A 14,026-nucleotide genomic window follows, 5' to 3' on the forward strand; every position below is an offset into this window, starting at 1 on the left:
TATGAACACTGGGATGCATGTATCTTTTCAAATTAGAGTTTTTGTCTTTTCTGGATATATACCCAGGAGTGGGATTGCTGGATCATATGGTAGCTCTATTTTTAGTTTTTTAAGGAACCTCCATACTACTCTCCATAGTGGCTGCACTAATTTACATTCCCACCAACAGTGTGGGAGGGTTCCCTTTCCTCCACACCCTCTCCAGCATTTATTATTTGTAGACTTTTTGATGATGGCCATTCTGACTGGTGTGAGGTGATACCTCATTGTAGTTTTGATTTGCATTTCTCTAATAATTAGCGATGTCGAGTATCTTTTCATATGCCCGTTTGCCATCTGTTTGTCTTCTTTGGAGAAATGTCTAGGTCTTCTGCCCATTTTTTGATTGGGTTGTTTGTTTTTCTGTTATTGAGCTGTATGAGCATTTGTATATTTTGGAAATTAAGCCCTTGTTGGTCTCATCGTTTGCAAATGTTTTCTCCCATTCCGTAGGCTGTCTTTTCATTTTGTTTTGTTTATTCTGTGCAAAAGCTTATAAGTTTTAAGTCCCATTTGTTTATTTTTGCTTTTATTTCTATTTCCTTGGGAGACTGACCTAAGAAAACATTGCTATGACTTATGTCAGAGAATGTTTTGCTTACCTTCTCTTCTAGGAGTTTATGATGTCATGTCTTATATTTTAAGTTTTTAAGCCAGTTTGAGTTTATTTTTGTATATGGTGTGAGGGAATATTCTAACTTCATTGATTTACATGTGGCTGTCCAGCTTTACCAACACCACTTGCTGAAGAGACTGTGGCCATATTTTTAAAACCACCACATTTATGACACAAGTTACCTAATCCAGTTTACTCTTTAGTCTATGTCAGAGGTCAGTAAATGTTTTCTGTAAAGGACCAGATGGTAAATATTTTAGGCATTGTGGGCCAGACTGTCTCTGTGGTAACTACTTAATTCTGCCATTGTACAGCGAAATAGCCATAGGCAGTACATAAGCAAATGAGCATGGCTTTGTTCCAGTAACATTTATAAAAATAGGCATTGGGGTGGATTTGGCCCATGGGCTGTAGTTGGTTGATCCCTGGTCTACAGCTATAGAGGTTATTGGAAGTCCAGCAAACTTATTTTGTGTCCTTGCCATTAGAATCCTATTTCAAAAGAAATTTCATCCACATGGCATGGCTGTCTAATCTGCCACCATCATGTCTCTACAGCTTGATATTTAGTGGTGAGATAATAGGAAGACAGAAAGGCAACTCTGATGTAGGTGGAGAAAACTTCAGGACATAGAATTCCAGTCCTTGTCTTTTGGGAAATAGGAGGAATAGGAGAGTAAAGGAGAAGAGCTGATTTGGTGTGACAGGGACAAGAGAGTGTCTTCATTGCATTTAATCACTGCAGTTGAAATGAGGCAAGAAGTCTGAGAGAAGATGCTTTTCAGACAACTGGAACCGTGGGGCTAGACTATGGCATTTAGCTTTTGACTCAAGGTGCGAATTACAGGATCTATCTTCACAAAGCTCCTGCAGCTCTAAGGAGCCCTGAGGTCCCCAAAGGAGTGATTTTACAGGGAAGAAAGACTTGCGAGTACCAAAGATGGGGTAGAAGATGGAAGCTGTTCATAGAGAGCAGGAGGGAATATGTCAGGGATAAATGAACTTGAAAGCTAGAAGGGACCTCATCTCACACTGTGGGGTGGGGGTGAATATTTATTTTGCGATATTCGTAAATAAACTCTAAGTGATTATTTCTAGCTAACATAGGGTTAAACATGTAAATTCTTATAACTGATTTCCCCTTCCTTGTTCCTTAGGTTTGATTTTGCAAATACTGACTTGTTTCTCAGGGCCATTTAATATTAAGCTTATTATCTGATCAAGTCAAGCAGAGATGGGGCTGAGAATTCCAGTTTTCCTTCATGTTCATTTGCAATGGAGTTTTTAACTTGTATAAGGTAGATAATTTCCTGCCTAAATCATATATTGTCCTGAAGAAGATCAAACTCCCTATTAAAAAGTTATATTTATTTTTTTAAGGCCCGGAACACAGCTACTAAGTCGTTATTTTTAAGTTCAATTTAAAAGTCAAATCTTATCAATCTCTTTAGTGAGATGTGCTTCGGAAATGAAGAATACTCTGCTGGTAAATTATTTCTCGAAGTGGTTTGTTTTTGCTTTCAAGCCACCACGTGGCCTATGATGACCCTATTTGGGTAACTGGGAAGAACATCAACACTCCTTTGTTCCGTAAAGCTTTTCTCCCTATTATCCTGAAAACATATATAAAAAGAGTGAAAAATTTGTTAATTTTGCTGCAACTTCCTTTGTGGCGATTTCACTGAACTTAAAAAACTTATTTTCATAAATAATTCTTAGGCATAAAATAATAACATGGGGACAATGTTTTCTCTTTTTAAGGTGCTCATAGCTGGGAGCAGTACAAAGACTTGGAACTTCAGACATCTGGCTTCTTAGCTTGTGATGGAAAGTGTGTAAATTAAATGTCAAGAGGAAACCAGGCTGTAAAATCTGATCCAGTCAGACTACCTACAACCCAGAGATGCAGGTCAGGAACTGAGTGAGTACTGAATACTGCCATTTCCCTGAGCTGAATTCATCCCTGTCAGGTAAGATGCTAAAAAGCTCGGTCTTTCCAAAAACATATGTGAACTATTCCAGTTTTACTAATAACTTTATTTAAATAAGAAGACACAGGAACTTCTATACTGAAAAAATACAAAACAAAAGCCACACATTTCCTTGTGTAAAGCCATATTGTATGGTAACTCGAATACTGTTCAGCGCAGTGGCTAGAATTAAACAGTACAACTATATACAAAATTTAAACAATTTCTGACAAATTTCTACAGCTGGATGTAGGATACATTTGAGCTCAACAACTTCTGGGAAATTTACATGGCAAAGCATTAAGCTTTAACACATTTGGTTCAAAACTTTAATATATGCTAAGAACAAATGTACAACACAATTAATATTTAGGTTTCTCATGAGAAAATAAAAGCACATGTCACTATAAGTATCGTACATCAGATTTCATTACCAAAAAAAGCATATTCAGTCCATCGTTCAGAAACTGATATTGATACTATTGCATCTTATTCGGACAAAAGCAGAGCATAAGATCAACACATTATGTAATGCTAAACCAGATATCAGAAGTTAATGGAGCTCATATTTATCTTACAGAACTAATATTTTCTCCCTTTAACCATAATCTACAAAATATAGTATTTTCATCAAGGCCTGAGATTATTAGGGTTAAAGGTGTCTTCTGCTGAATAGATTGTTTTAAAAGGTTCCCCTGTGAAAATGGCGAAAGTAAACTGAGTCCTTTCCCATGACAGTCTCCTACAATATAACACTGACTAATTTAAAGGAGCCAGAATGCACCTTCAGGAGAGAATATTACTGCAAACTTTGGTGGAAAGAAGATAATTGGGATCATGACAAAATAATACACAGAACACATACACACACAAACATATACACATATATATATATATATCATTTCTTTAAAAAAAAAAATCAATGGTGTTGCTTTCTTCTTTATCAACTCTTCCTTCCTCAACCTCCTTAGAAAATAAAACAAAGAAAAACCCAGGAATGACTGAAAGGAACTGAAACGTTCCTGTAACTGTAAGCACCTTGTTCCCCTAATTCTTAAGAAAACTGTGCCATACACTTCAGGTGCAGATGAAACAACTGTTTTATTGAACTGAAAGCAATGGAATAAAAATACAGAAACTTCCCTTTGCTTTTGAATACTCTTTGTGCTGCAGAAAACAATGTCTGAAGTTGGGCTCTTCCACTGACCAATCAGGAATATCTAGGGCTCTCTTCACACTTAGAGAAGTTAGGTTGAGTCTGCAAGTTCAGGGCTCTTTACTTGGGTTTATGCTCTACTTAGTGCATCCAAAATGTGAGCAGAACTGTTCATGGTATTATTATGAGAGGCTTGAATGAGACAGCTTCAAACTACTGCATTTGTAAGTCACCACATAACCTGCTTACTTATGTTGAATGCTGAGACTCACATATGCTCTCTCTGTGTGAATGCAACTCATGCACCTGAACTGCTTGAGGAAAACAATAACCAAAAAAAAAAGTGTGTCATTTCTTAACATGCAAATTAAAGAACTTCCAAAAGAGAAACCAAACATTAACATGCCTTTTGATAGAACAGTAGCATTTCATGACCCTGATGGCCAATATAAACAAAATAACCTCAGCCATCCCCCTCTGAAACTGCACTGGTCCTGAAATTAGACCTAGACATTCTTGTCTTTAAATTCCACACACACAAGGTGGAATGTTTTTGTACAGCCTAGTACTGGACATTTTATTTGCAACATCGTATCAGTCATTAACTGAGCAACACCTGAACTTGTTAAAAAATAACAAAATAAAGCCACATTTACACATGTCGAAACAGTGAATGCAATAGTTGTTTTACGTGTAACCACATGACAAAAGTGATGTCAGACACCACAGATTTGCTGGTTCTCCTCATGTTCACCCATGTCCAGGATTTCTGTTCTCCTAGGGTTGAATGCACTTCTTATTCTAAGAATGTGGAATGTAATGAGGAAAGGGAAATGCATAAAATAAGAAAAGGCAAAAGAGTGATGTTCCCTCTTTAGCTTTTTAGCTGTGAAATAGTTAATATCCCAATATGATATACATTCCAAGTTACCTGAGTTTAGACTTCAACTGAAGTACCTGAAGCTAGGCCATAGGGTGGGCACTGTGCAACTGTTGTGGCCATTTATTTATTTATTTTTTTTGCATTGTATGTATTACAGAAGTTAGAAACAAACACCTGGATCAATTGTAAACATAATTCTGAAGTACAGTATTTTTCCATAGGACAAAACACAGCAAGACATTTTCTATTTAGACAGGCAACTTTCTGATATAGAGCTTATTTATACTGAAGAGTTTGGAACAAAACACAGGACACAGTACTAATCTGTCAAACATACTATGAAATGCATAGTCTCCACTTAAAATGCTGAATGATACACACATTTTTGCAAGCATTACTGCTTTCCACAAAAACTGCTGAATAGGAGTTCCGTCCCTGCCAAGATCAGTGTTAAGAGATACTTTGTGATGCTGATAAGTGTTCTGGTGGTGGTGGTGGTGTCAGGAAGTTTGTCACTCCATGCAGATAGATGTCTGAGATCTAGTTCCTAATCCAGGGAACACAGGGTAGAGGCCAGCTCCCCCTCTGCTTTAGATGATCACGTAGTTCTGAGCGGAGATGTGCTCCTCACCCTGCAGTTCCTGCAGGAGCTGCTGTGGCTGCGGGGATGGCTGTTGGACTGAGGTCTCTGTGGAGCCCGTCACGCTGGTGCCATCAGAAAGAGACGTAAAGGAAACCCGGGAGGAGAGCTGCTCGACGGTCAGGGTGGCCAGAGCTGAGCTCTGGCCAGAGTTAGGAGAGTTCTTGAGCATCAGGTCAGAGGCAGGTAGGAGAGGGCCTAGAAGTTTTACAGGACAGAAAGCTGATCCGGTTGGGATGAAATTAACCTTGTTTTTGTCAGGACATGAAAAGAGAGGGGCTGCGATAGGCTGGCGAGACCTAAAACCATAAAACAAAATTAGGTTTACAATCACTAAAACGTTAAGCACTTTCTGAATTAATTGGAGTTCTCTAAAACAGCTAAAATGTGGATGGCAGGGAATGAATCAAGTGTACACAGAGGGGTAAACATCTTCCATAGCACAAGTCAGCTGGCATACTACTGATGTACACAGCACTGAGGTGACATTTAAAACAAAAGGATTTTCAAAAGGACTGGGCAGACAGAATTTTTCAGAGATTAGTTTGCTTTCATTCATTTAGAAACATGGATTATGCGGTGTTAAAATGACCTTTTCTGTTAAGTATATTGGGAGAGGGATTACCCAATCATATATTTGGCTTTAAGCATTTCCTCCTTTTTCTGTATCTCTAGACATACTTCTACTAACACAGATCAGGAAAAAAAGTTTCAGTAGTTTCTTGATGAGTCAGCCCAACAGAACAGCGTCCACAAGCCCTTCCTCTCCTCCCCTGCCTGGAAACTAAGCCATCAACTCCTGCAGGACCCGTCTCTGTCCCCTTCTAGGTTACAAGAGTCCAGCAGCCTCCACTAGGGCACCTGCACTGGGACAAAGGGATGAGTGAGTCCAAGAGCCACACACTCTTTTTTTGAGTTATTCTGCCGAGTATTTACAGCATGAACCTCTTTTCCCTTTAATTTCTATTTCATACATACCGAACTTTCAAAAAGAAAAAAAAAATCTGTGAACAGAAAGTCTAAATTCAATGAATACACATGCTAGATGTGTCTACAGGGAAGGAGATGAGTTAGTGAGTTCCCTCTGGCTTGTGGTATCACTATCGTTAAGGCTAGCCACACAATGGATATTCACTTTGCCGCTAAATGTCTTTTTTTTTTTTTTTTTAGCCATCTAAATTAATAGAACTTTTGAAAGGAAAATTCTTAATGATTAAAAATAAATCTTTTAGGTAGTAAGGATGAATTTCCAAGTTTCTTGGTATTAGCATATTTCCAGCACACAAACTCTAATTCTCCTTCAATAAGATCTCTTTTGCCTATTCAACTCTCTTTTCATAATTTGCTTTTGAAACACATTATCAGCTGGATGGAGTAGTTGATTCATCTGTAATCAACTGGTCTCAGTAAGAAGCTTTACAGCTTTGCAGATCCCAGCTGACAGAAAAGACATTACTTACGCCATTTCCTCAAAGACCTTCACTCGCTCACATCCCTCTGGGGGCTCCCGTTTGAACATGTAGCTGTTGTTTGGTTTGGGAGATGAAGCATACTTGGGTAACGGTGAGCTACTCCCACTGTCTGTAAATTTAAAGCAGTTATATTAACTAGTGATTGAAAGCTCTTTTAAATTAAATTTGATTTCCAAACAAGCAGCCTTTTGCACAGTCTATCCACTATTGCCCCTTTGCTTCCACCACAGAGCTTCCTTTATTGCAAGGCTGTTTCTAACATCCTTGTGTAGTACATATCTTATGAATAAAAGCTTCAATGCAATAGTAATCTGCCATACCACAGAACAGAAAAAGCAGGTATCTTGGTCCAGACAACTGCATTTGGAGTAAAGCAGAGCTGTAATCCTGAAAATAAATACATCATTATGTATGTCAAAAAGGTAAATAAATGGGGTAATATGTATAGCCATGCAGAATTTTAAGAGATTAAATACAGCATTCTCTATATGTTCTCACTGTTCAACCAATTTAATTGAAAATTTTAACATGTGGAATAATCTTCATTATAAAAGTTCTTAGCAGAAACGTTAGTTTTACTAAACACTGTGAATAACATATATGCAGGGAAAAATAGGCTTATAACACAATATACTTTCCCTTGGCCCACAATGAAAAAGGTAATGTTCAGAATTTTGCCTTTAAAATGTCTACATAAAAGAACTTTTTGAGCACTATTTGTATTTTCGCTGCTGGAAGCACGAGGAATCTAAAAGCATCTCTATCTAACATGTTTTCTTTGTATTTTTGACCAAAAAGAAATGGTCTATTCATGAAAAGCCATAAAACCTATATGCAGTTTCTCCCTTTCCTACCTGGCAAAGGATTTTGGAAATTCATATCCACCAAAATGTGTCATTATCTTTTTAAGATGCCAAGTTGTAAAGTCAGTAACACACCTTTATAAATACAATAGTCCTATTTAAACAAATTCTGACTTAATGCAAACCAATCCCCCATGCTAAAATACTAAGCACATGACCTATTGAGATGTAGTATTTTCGTATGTATTTTGAAAGATGGCATTAGTACCATAAATTTCACGTATCACAATTTTGATAAGTTGCTTCAGTTAGGATACAGTACATGGCCCAACATTCAGAATCTGAGTAACAGGGAGGGTTTTTTTAATCACCATTAATGAAGTATAATACATGCTTAGAAAGTAGACCCTTGAGGCACACTTAAAGTGTATTTGGTGAATGATTCAAAGAGCATCTATGTAAGTCTTGGGCATGAAGATGTGTGCTTATATTTGAATATGGCTATATCTCTGGCTGGGAAATCATTGCCTGCAAAATAACAAGGCCACATTATTGGGAAACCTAGAAAACCACATAGTTTCTCCATCACTACTGTTACACATGTCCATACAGATTATGCATAGTCTCTTGGAAGGAATTAAGTCTTGGAGTTACGTTGGGTTTCTTCAGACTTGAGGATTTTCTTAGACTCAACATTTATCCTATATAGCTTAAACAGATGGGAGGGAGGAGAGGGAATATTATTTTTTCTCTTAGGTAGATGCAAAACATCATTAACCTGACTAGAGTCCGAGTTTGCTGCTATTTGTGCTAGGCTAAACCAAAACGACTGGTCTACAATCAAAAACTGGTGGGAATGAGGCCTTGAACTCGGTATAATACCAAAAATACAGGTTGACCTTGCTTTATTATCCAAGCAACGACCAGCCATAAGGACATACATGAAAAAGTAGCTATGGCGTGTAGTGCCTCCATGGAGAGGACTGGTGGTAACAACACAGGCCTACTGAACGCAGGATCTGCCTAAAACCATGGGCTCGATGCCTTTAACAAGCCTTTTCTGCCATCAGCAGGGGTGTGACCATGTCAGTAGTTAAGAATCCACCCTATTATCATGTAAGAAAAGTCATCTTGGCCACTGTTACAGTCTCCTGTGTTCTATTTCTTGTTACATCATCAGACCTACCACATGATTTCTCTCATAACATTACTGATGGTTTCAAGGGAGCTTCCCAGAATTGAAAGCTAGATGTGAGTTGGATAATCTGCAAAACTAACTGTCTTCCTATAAACCATCTACAATGAATTACATATTAAATGGTTTTTCTCCTTGAAATTTTTCTAATTTTCCGAGGCTTATATCTTTACAGAGTTTTACCCACTTAAACATTCTTTTATTGGGGGCGGGGAGGAGGGTGATAAATGTTTAAACAAACAAACACAATATATTGCTATCCCAGAAAGATAGTATTCAGTGCTATTATACTGCCTTGACTTTTCAATAAAAACTGTTTGTTGAGAATATATATATACATATATTTATATATATGTGTGTGTGTGTGTGTGTATATATATATTACATTTAATGTTTGGTGGTCTGGAAAGACAAAGCTTGAAAGAAAAAAATTTGGAGCTGTAAACAGATTTCTTAAATCTGGGGTTTTTTTCCTCAGGTAAATATGCAATCTGATAGAGTGCAAAGAGGAACAGGGAATGGAGACAACTTTCTGGGGTTTTAGCTGTCATTAGCTGTATAGTTGTATAACCTTCAACACAGCTGCCTCTCTAAGTTTCTATATAACTAAAGGAACTGCCATTCCTAACTCTGAAATTCTGTGATTTTTAAAAAAGGTTCTAACATACAAAAAAGGAACAGTGTACCAAAATATTTTTTTTGCTTTACAAATGACATGCTTTAAAAACAACTCCCATGAACAAACTATTCTACCCATTCCAAGCTTGGCTGTCTAACTCCTGCATTTAGAACTCTGTGCTGAGTTTAATAACCACATTTCATTAACAGAACATTATAAATGTGAGGTAAGCATGCTTGCTCAGGAGATTCAGGATGAAGTCTCATGGTAATCTTAATTTAATCCCTTCTGTTCACAAGCATGATACATTTTCTCATTATGTTATCCCACAACAGGATAATAACTAGACATGTAATTGAGATTAAGTTAAATGTTACTTTATGTTCTTACAACCTCATAACGAATGAAATTAAATGTGATGAATATAATTATTTACATATCTGTCTGCATTCATAATAGTTTCATCTATATTTATAACAGAATCACCCAGATCTCAAAATTAAGAGTATGGAAACATTTTATTGACTATTTTATTATAAAAGATTATACTTATGCATGTGTACTGTATTTACGATTAAAATATAAGTAGTTTGACAAACATTTTAAAACACATCATAATGAACTAAAGCTTGGAAAAGTTAGAGATATTACTGAAGTCTGAAATTCCATATAGAAACAAGATTCATTAAACTATGTGTACATTTATAGTTTTAGAGTTTTCTGAATTTCTCCTTATAAACGGCCTCCATTACTTCCGGTTTGTTAAGTTGTATGGCCCATAATTCTAGTATAAAAAAAATCATATATATTAAGTTGCTTCATTTATGTAGGAAGGTATGTAAAATCTCTGCCATGGTTCTTTTCTAGCCCTAAGTCTTTATACGTGCTTTATCTCCTACTATCAGATTACTTTATCAAATTAAGTAAAATTAATTCTAAAATAAGCAATATAATTACAGGGTGGTGGTTCTTAACCCTGGTTTCACATTAGACTCATCAAAGATGTTTTAACAATACTATTAAATGCCAATGTTGAAACCTCACCCCTCAAGAGGTTCTGATTTAATTAGTCTGGGGCCCATTCCCAGGCATGTGCTGGCTGTTTTTTTTTTTGGTAAAGCTCCCAAATGCTTTTGAAGTACAGCCAAATTTGAGAACCAATCATGAAAACGTTACAACACTGGTATGGAGTCAAGCCACCTGACTTCTATCTAGGCCTAACTGCATGGCCTAGGAAAAGTGTGATCCCCTTGTGTTTTGATCTATAAAATGGGAATAACTACTGATATGATGGCTGTGAAAAATGTGTACCTGAAACAGAATAAGCTCTCAATAAATACTGCTACAATAGTAGAAAGAACACATCATTCCTAATTCACAAATTAACAAAGGTGAACCATTCAGAAATTAAGTGCCTATTCCACTTTCTTGGTACAAGAGAGTAACAGAAATGTCATTTTTAATAGGTCTGCACACTAACTTTATTAAGGTATATAAAGGTAAGATTTTGTGTCTGGTGGGGAAGCCGAGTAACATTTGGAGTACCAGATTCTCCAGTTTATGACTGCCTAGTAGGAACTCTGCCAGTTCATGATGGCATCCTTTAGCATATGGAGATCTATCATTCTGAAATTTTAAAAGTAATGCCTAAAGTATACAGATTCTATAGATTCCTCTACATAGAAAATATTTTTATTACATGTGTAGCAAAAGCCAGTAGAATGTAATTATTACTCTATCTTTCAAAGCTAGAATAACAGGCTGAGAAAACGAGCATAGAGTTCAACCAACATTAAACTTAGTGACAAAGTTAGCCAATTTAGAATAAGATTATAAATATGATGAACTAAATAGGATCTAAACAGAATTGCTATTCTAGTATTAAAATTACTTCTTTTCCAGAAAATGTGGTATGTATACACAATGGAATACTACTCAGCCATAAAAAAGAACAAAATTTTGCTATTTGCAGCAACATGGATGGACTAGGAGGGCATTATGCTAAGTGAAATAAGTCAGACAGAGGAAGACAAATACTGTAGGATATCACTTACATGTGGAATTTAAAAAATACAACAAACTACTGAATGTAACAAAAAAGCAGATTCACAGATATAGAGAACAAACTAGTGGTCACCAGTGGAGAGGGAAGTGGGTAGGGGCAATACAGAGGTAGGGAACTAAGAGGTACAAACTATTAGATATAAAGTAAGCTACAAGGATATACTGTACAACAGGGGGAATATAGTCAATATTTTATAATAACTATAAATGGAGTATAACCTTTAATAATTGTGAATCACTGTATTGTACTCCTGTAACTTATATAATAGTGTACAGCAACTATGCTTCAATTTAAAAAATACTTTTTTTGCATCAGGAAATGAAATTATCAGCTATAGTGTAATTTGATGGTCTAATGAAATCAGGAGAAACAACTGTATAGCGAGCGTTTCTTGACAACAAACTTTTGGAACCAGTTGGCATTACTGATTGTATTGAAAACCTGCATTTTCAGTGAAAAAAAAAAAAAACACTGTGGAAGAGTAAGGAGAACATTTGACTTTTACAAATAGTCTCTAACGTTTCTCTACAATTTCAAAGTCAACCTTTTATGAAAAGGTTACAAAATTTTTATAAAACAATACATCAGCTATAGCTAAGATCTCCCTTACATCAGCATTCAGCAAAGGGTAAGGAGAGAAAATGTAACATAATCCTTGTTACTTATATTTTTGAACTTTGTCTCAAATAAGACTGTGTTTTGAATTAATGGGACTTAACTTACATTCCAAATGTTAGGCCCATTAATTAAATATTTGTCATATGTGGAAGGTGTTTTATATTTTAATCATTTATTCCATATTCACTGAATTGATATTAATTTACAAATTAAGCAAACAAATCATAGTTGCGCCTTTGTTTTTGTGTACTCACAATAAGTACAATGCTTCTTCTGCAAACATAATCCTGATATGCAGAACAACATTGCTTATTATTGTCTCCAAATCTGACTTGGCATCGTTGATATGCTAACTACTCACTCAGAATCTTACATGAATGCAAACAAATCACTCTGAATCTGACTATCCGACGTGGCAGTTAAAAAATGAAAGCAAATCACTCTGTTGAAGACAGTCTGCAAACCAATTTATAGACTAAAATCTTGTCTCTTATAAATCATAATGGTAAAACTAAACTGAAAATAAATTTCAGATTACCCAGAATATTTTATATCTTGAAAAGTAATGTAATTAAGTTTCTCAGCAAAATCAAAATCAGTCTGATGCAATCTTAGTTTTTTTATATTCTGGAGGTTTTTAAATGAAAAAATTTCTAGGGACATCAGTTTTCAAAACACTGAAATACACTGTTCATATTAAAGTGCTCCTAAAGTATCCTACAGGGGGAAAAAATGAAAACTTCTAATAAAAGTTTCAATATAATTTTAAATGTACACTTGTATATATTTACTGAGCACTTAATTATGTACAAAACAGAAGACAAAACAAAATGCTAGGTATCAGGTAAAACTCAGTATTTCTCTCTTTTTTTTTTTCTCCCAATTCTTGCTAAAGGGAAATGGTATTATAACATCTTTTCGGCAGATAACCAAATGGAATCTTAAACTTATATAATAGTCATCTTAAAGCCTCTTCCTTCTCTGACAGTCACTGCCTTATTAATAGTGGTAATCGTTTTCTTATGTCCCAAGCCAGAATTTTGCCTTTATCCTCATTTTTCTAATCCCTCACCTTGTACATCTAATCAACCACCAAATGCTGCTGATTCTTCTTCAGTCTATTTCCTCCAATTCCTTTGCCCTACACCTGTGGTCTCCCAATTAAGGTGCACTAAACAATCTGCTGATATGCAGGAAGAAAACAACATTTATATGTATTTACTTTTTATCTCTAAAAATAAGAAACTAAGCTTTACCAGTAAATATTTCATATATGGATTGAATTATGTACTTACATAACTTAGAAATATATAAATTTATATTACGGGTACAAATTAAAAATTGCTGAAAAAAGTATGTAATAAATCAAGTTTGGAGAGATGGGACTAGGCTATTAAAATAGCATCTTATCTTCCCCTCTTGCTGTCTCTCTCCACTTCTGTAGCTTTATCCTTAAAGCTGGTCACGTCCTTTAGCTCAGCGGTCCCCAACCTTTTTGGCACCAGGGGCCGGTTTCGTGGAAGACAATTTTTCCACAGATGGGGGGTGGGGTGGGGCGGGGTGAGGGGTGTGATGGTTCAGGTGGCAATGCGAGTGACGGGGAGCGGCAGATGAAGCTTTGTTTGCTCGCCCGCCGCTCACTGCTGGCTGTGCCGCCGGGTTCCTAACAGGCTGCGGACCCCTACAGGTCCACAGCCCGGGGGTTGGGGACCCCTCCTTTAGCTGTCAAAAGATCTTTGCTTGGGTCTTCATTTCTTTCAGCAAGGCTACAAGGCCCTTATGAAACAGTGGCCTTTCTACCTACCTCTCCACTCTCACTGCTTTCTACTCCCTACCATTTACCCTTATGCTCCAGCCACACAATTTTTATTTTTTAACTGTTGTCCACACACCAGGCTCTTTCATAGCGGAATGACTGTGTAATGGCTATTCCTCCTGCAAAGGCAGCAA

General features: G+C 36.4%; 1 protein-coding gene across 1 annotated transcript in view; it reads right to left on the reverse strand.

The window, feature by feature from the left end:
- Positions 1-3,031: 3,031 nt before the first annotated feature.
- The window catches only part of GLCCI1 (glucocorticoid induced 1), a 116,639-nt gene continuing 105,644 nt past the window's right edge, over positions 3,032-14,026 (reverse strand). The window contains exons 7-8 of the mRNA XM_068549973.1: positions 6,765-6,885; positions 3,032-5,603 (exon numbers count right to left, since the gene is read on the reverse strand). Coding sequence (XP_068406074.1) covers positions 5,255-5,603; positions 6,765-6,885 — 470 coding nt within the window. The 3' untranslated portion in view covers positions 3,032-5,254. The remainder of the gene's footprint in view (positions 5,604-6,764; positions 6,886-14,026) is intronic.

The sequence above is a fragment of the Eschrichtius robustus genome, chromosome 8, assembly GCF_028021215.1.
Source record: "Eschrichtius robustus isolate mEscRob2 chromosome 8, mEscRob2.pri, whole genome shotgun sequence".
Taxonomy (NCBI): Eukaryota; Metazoa; Chordata; class Mammalia; order Artiodactyla; family Eschrichtiidae; genus Eschrichtius; species Eschrichtius robustus.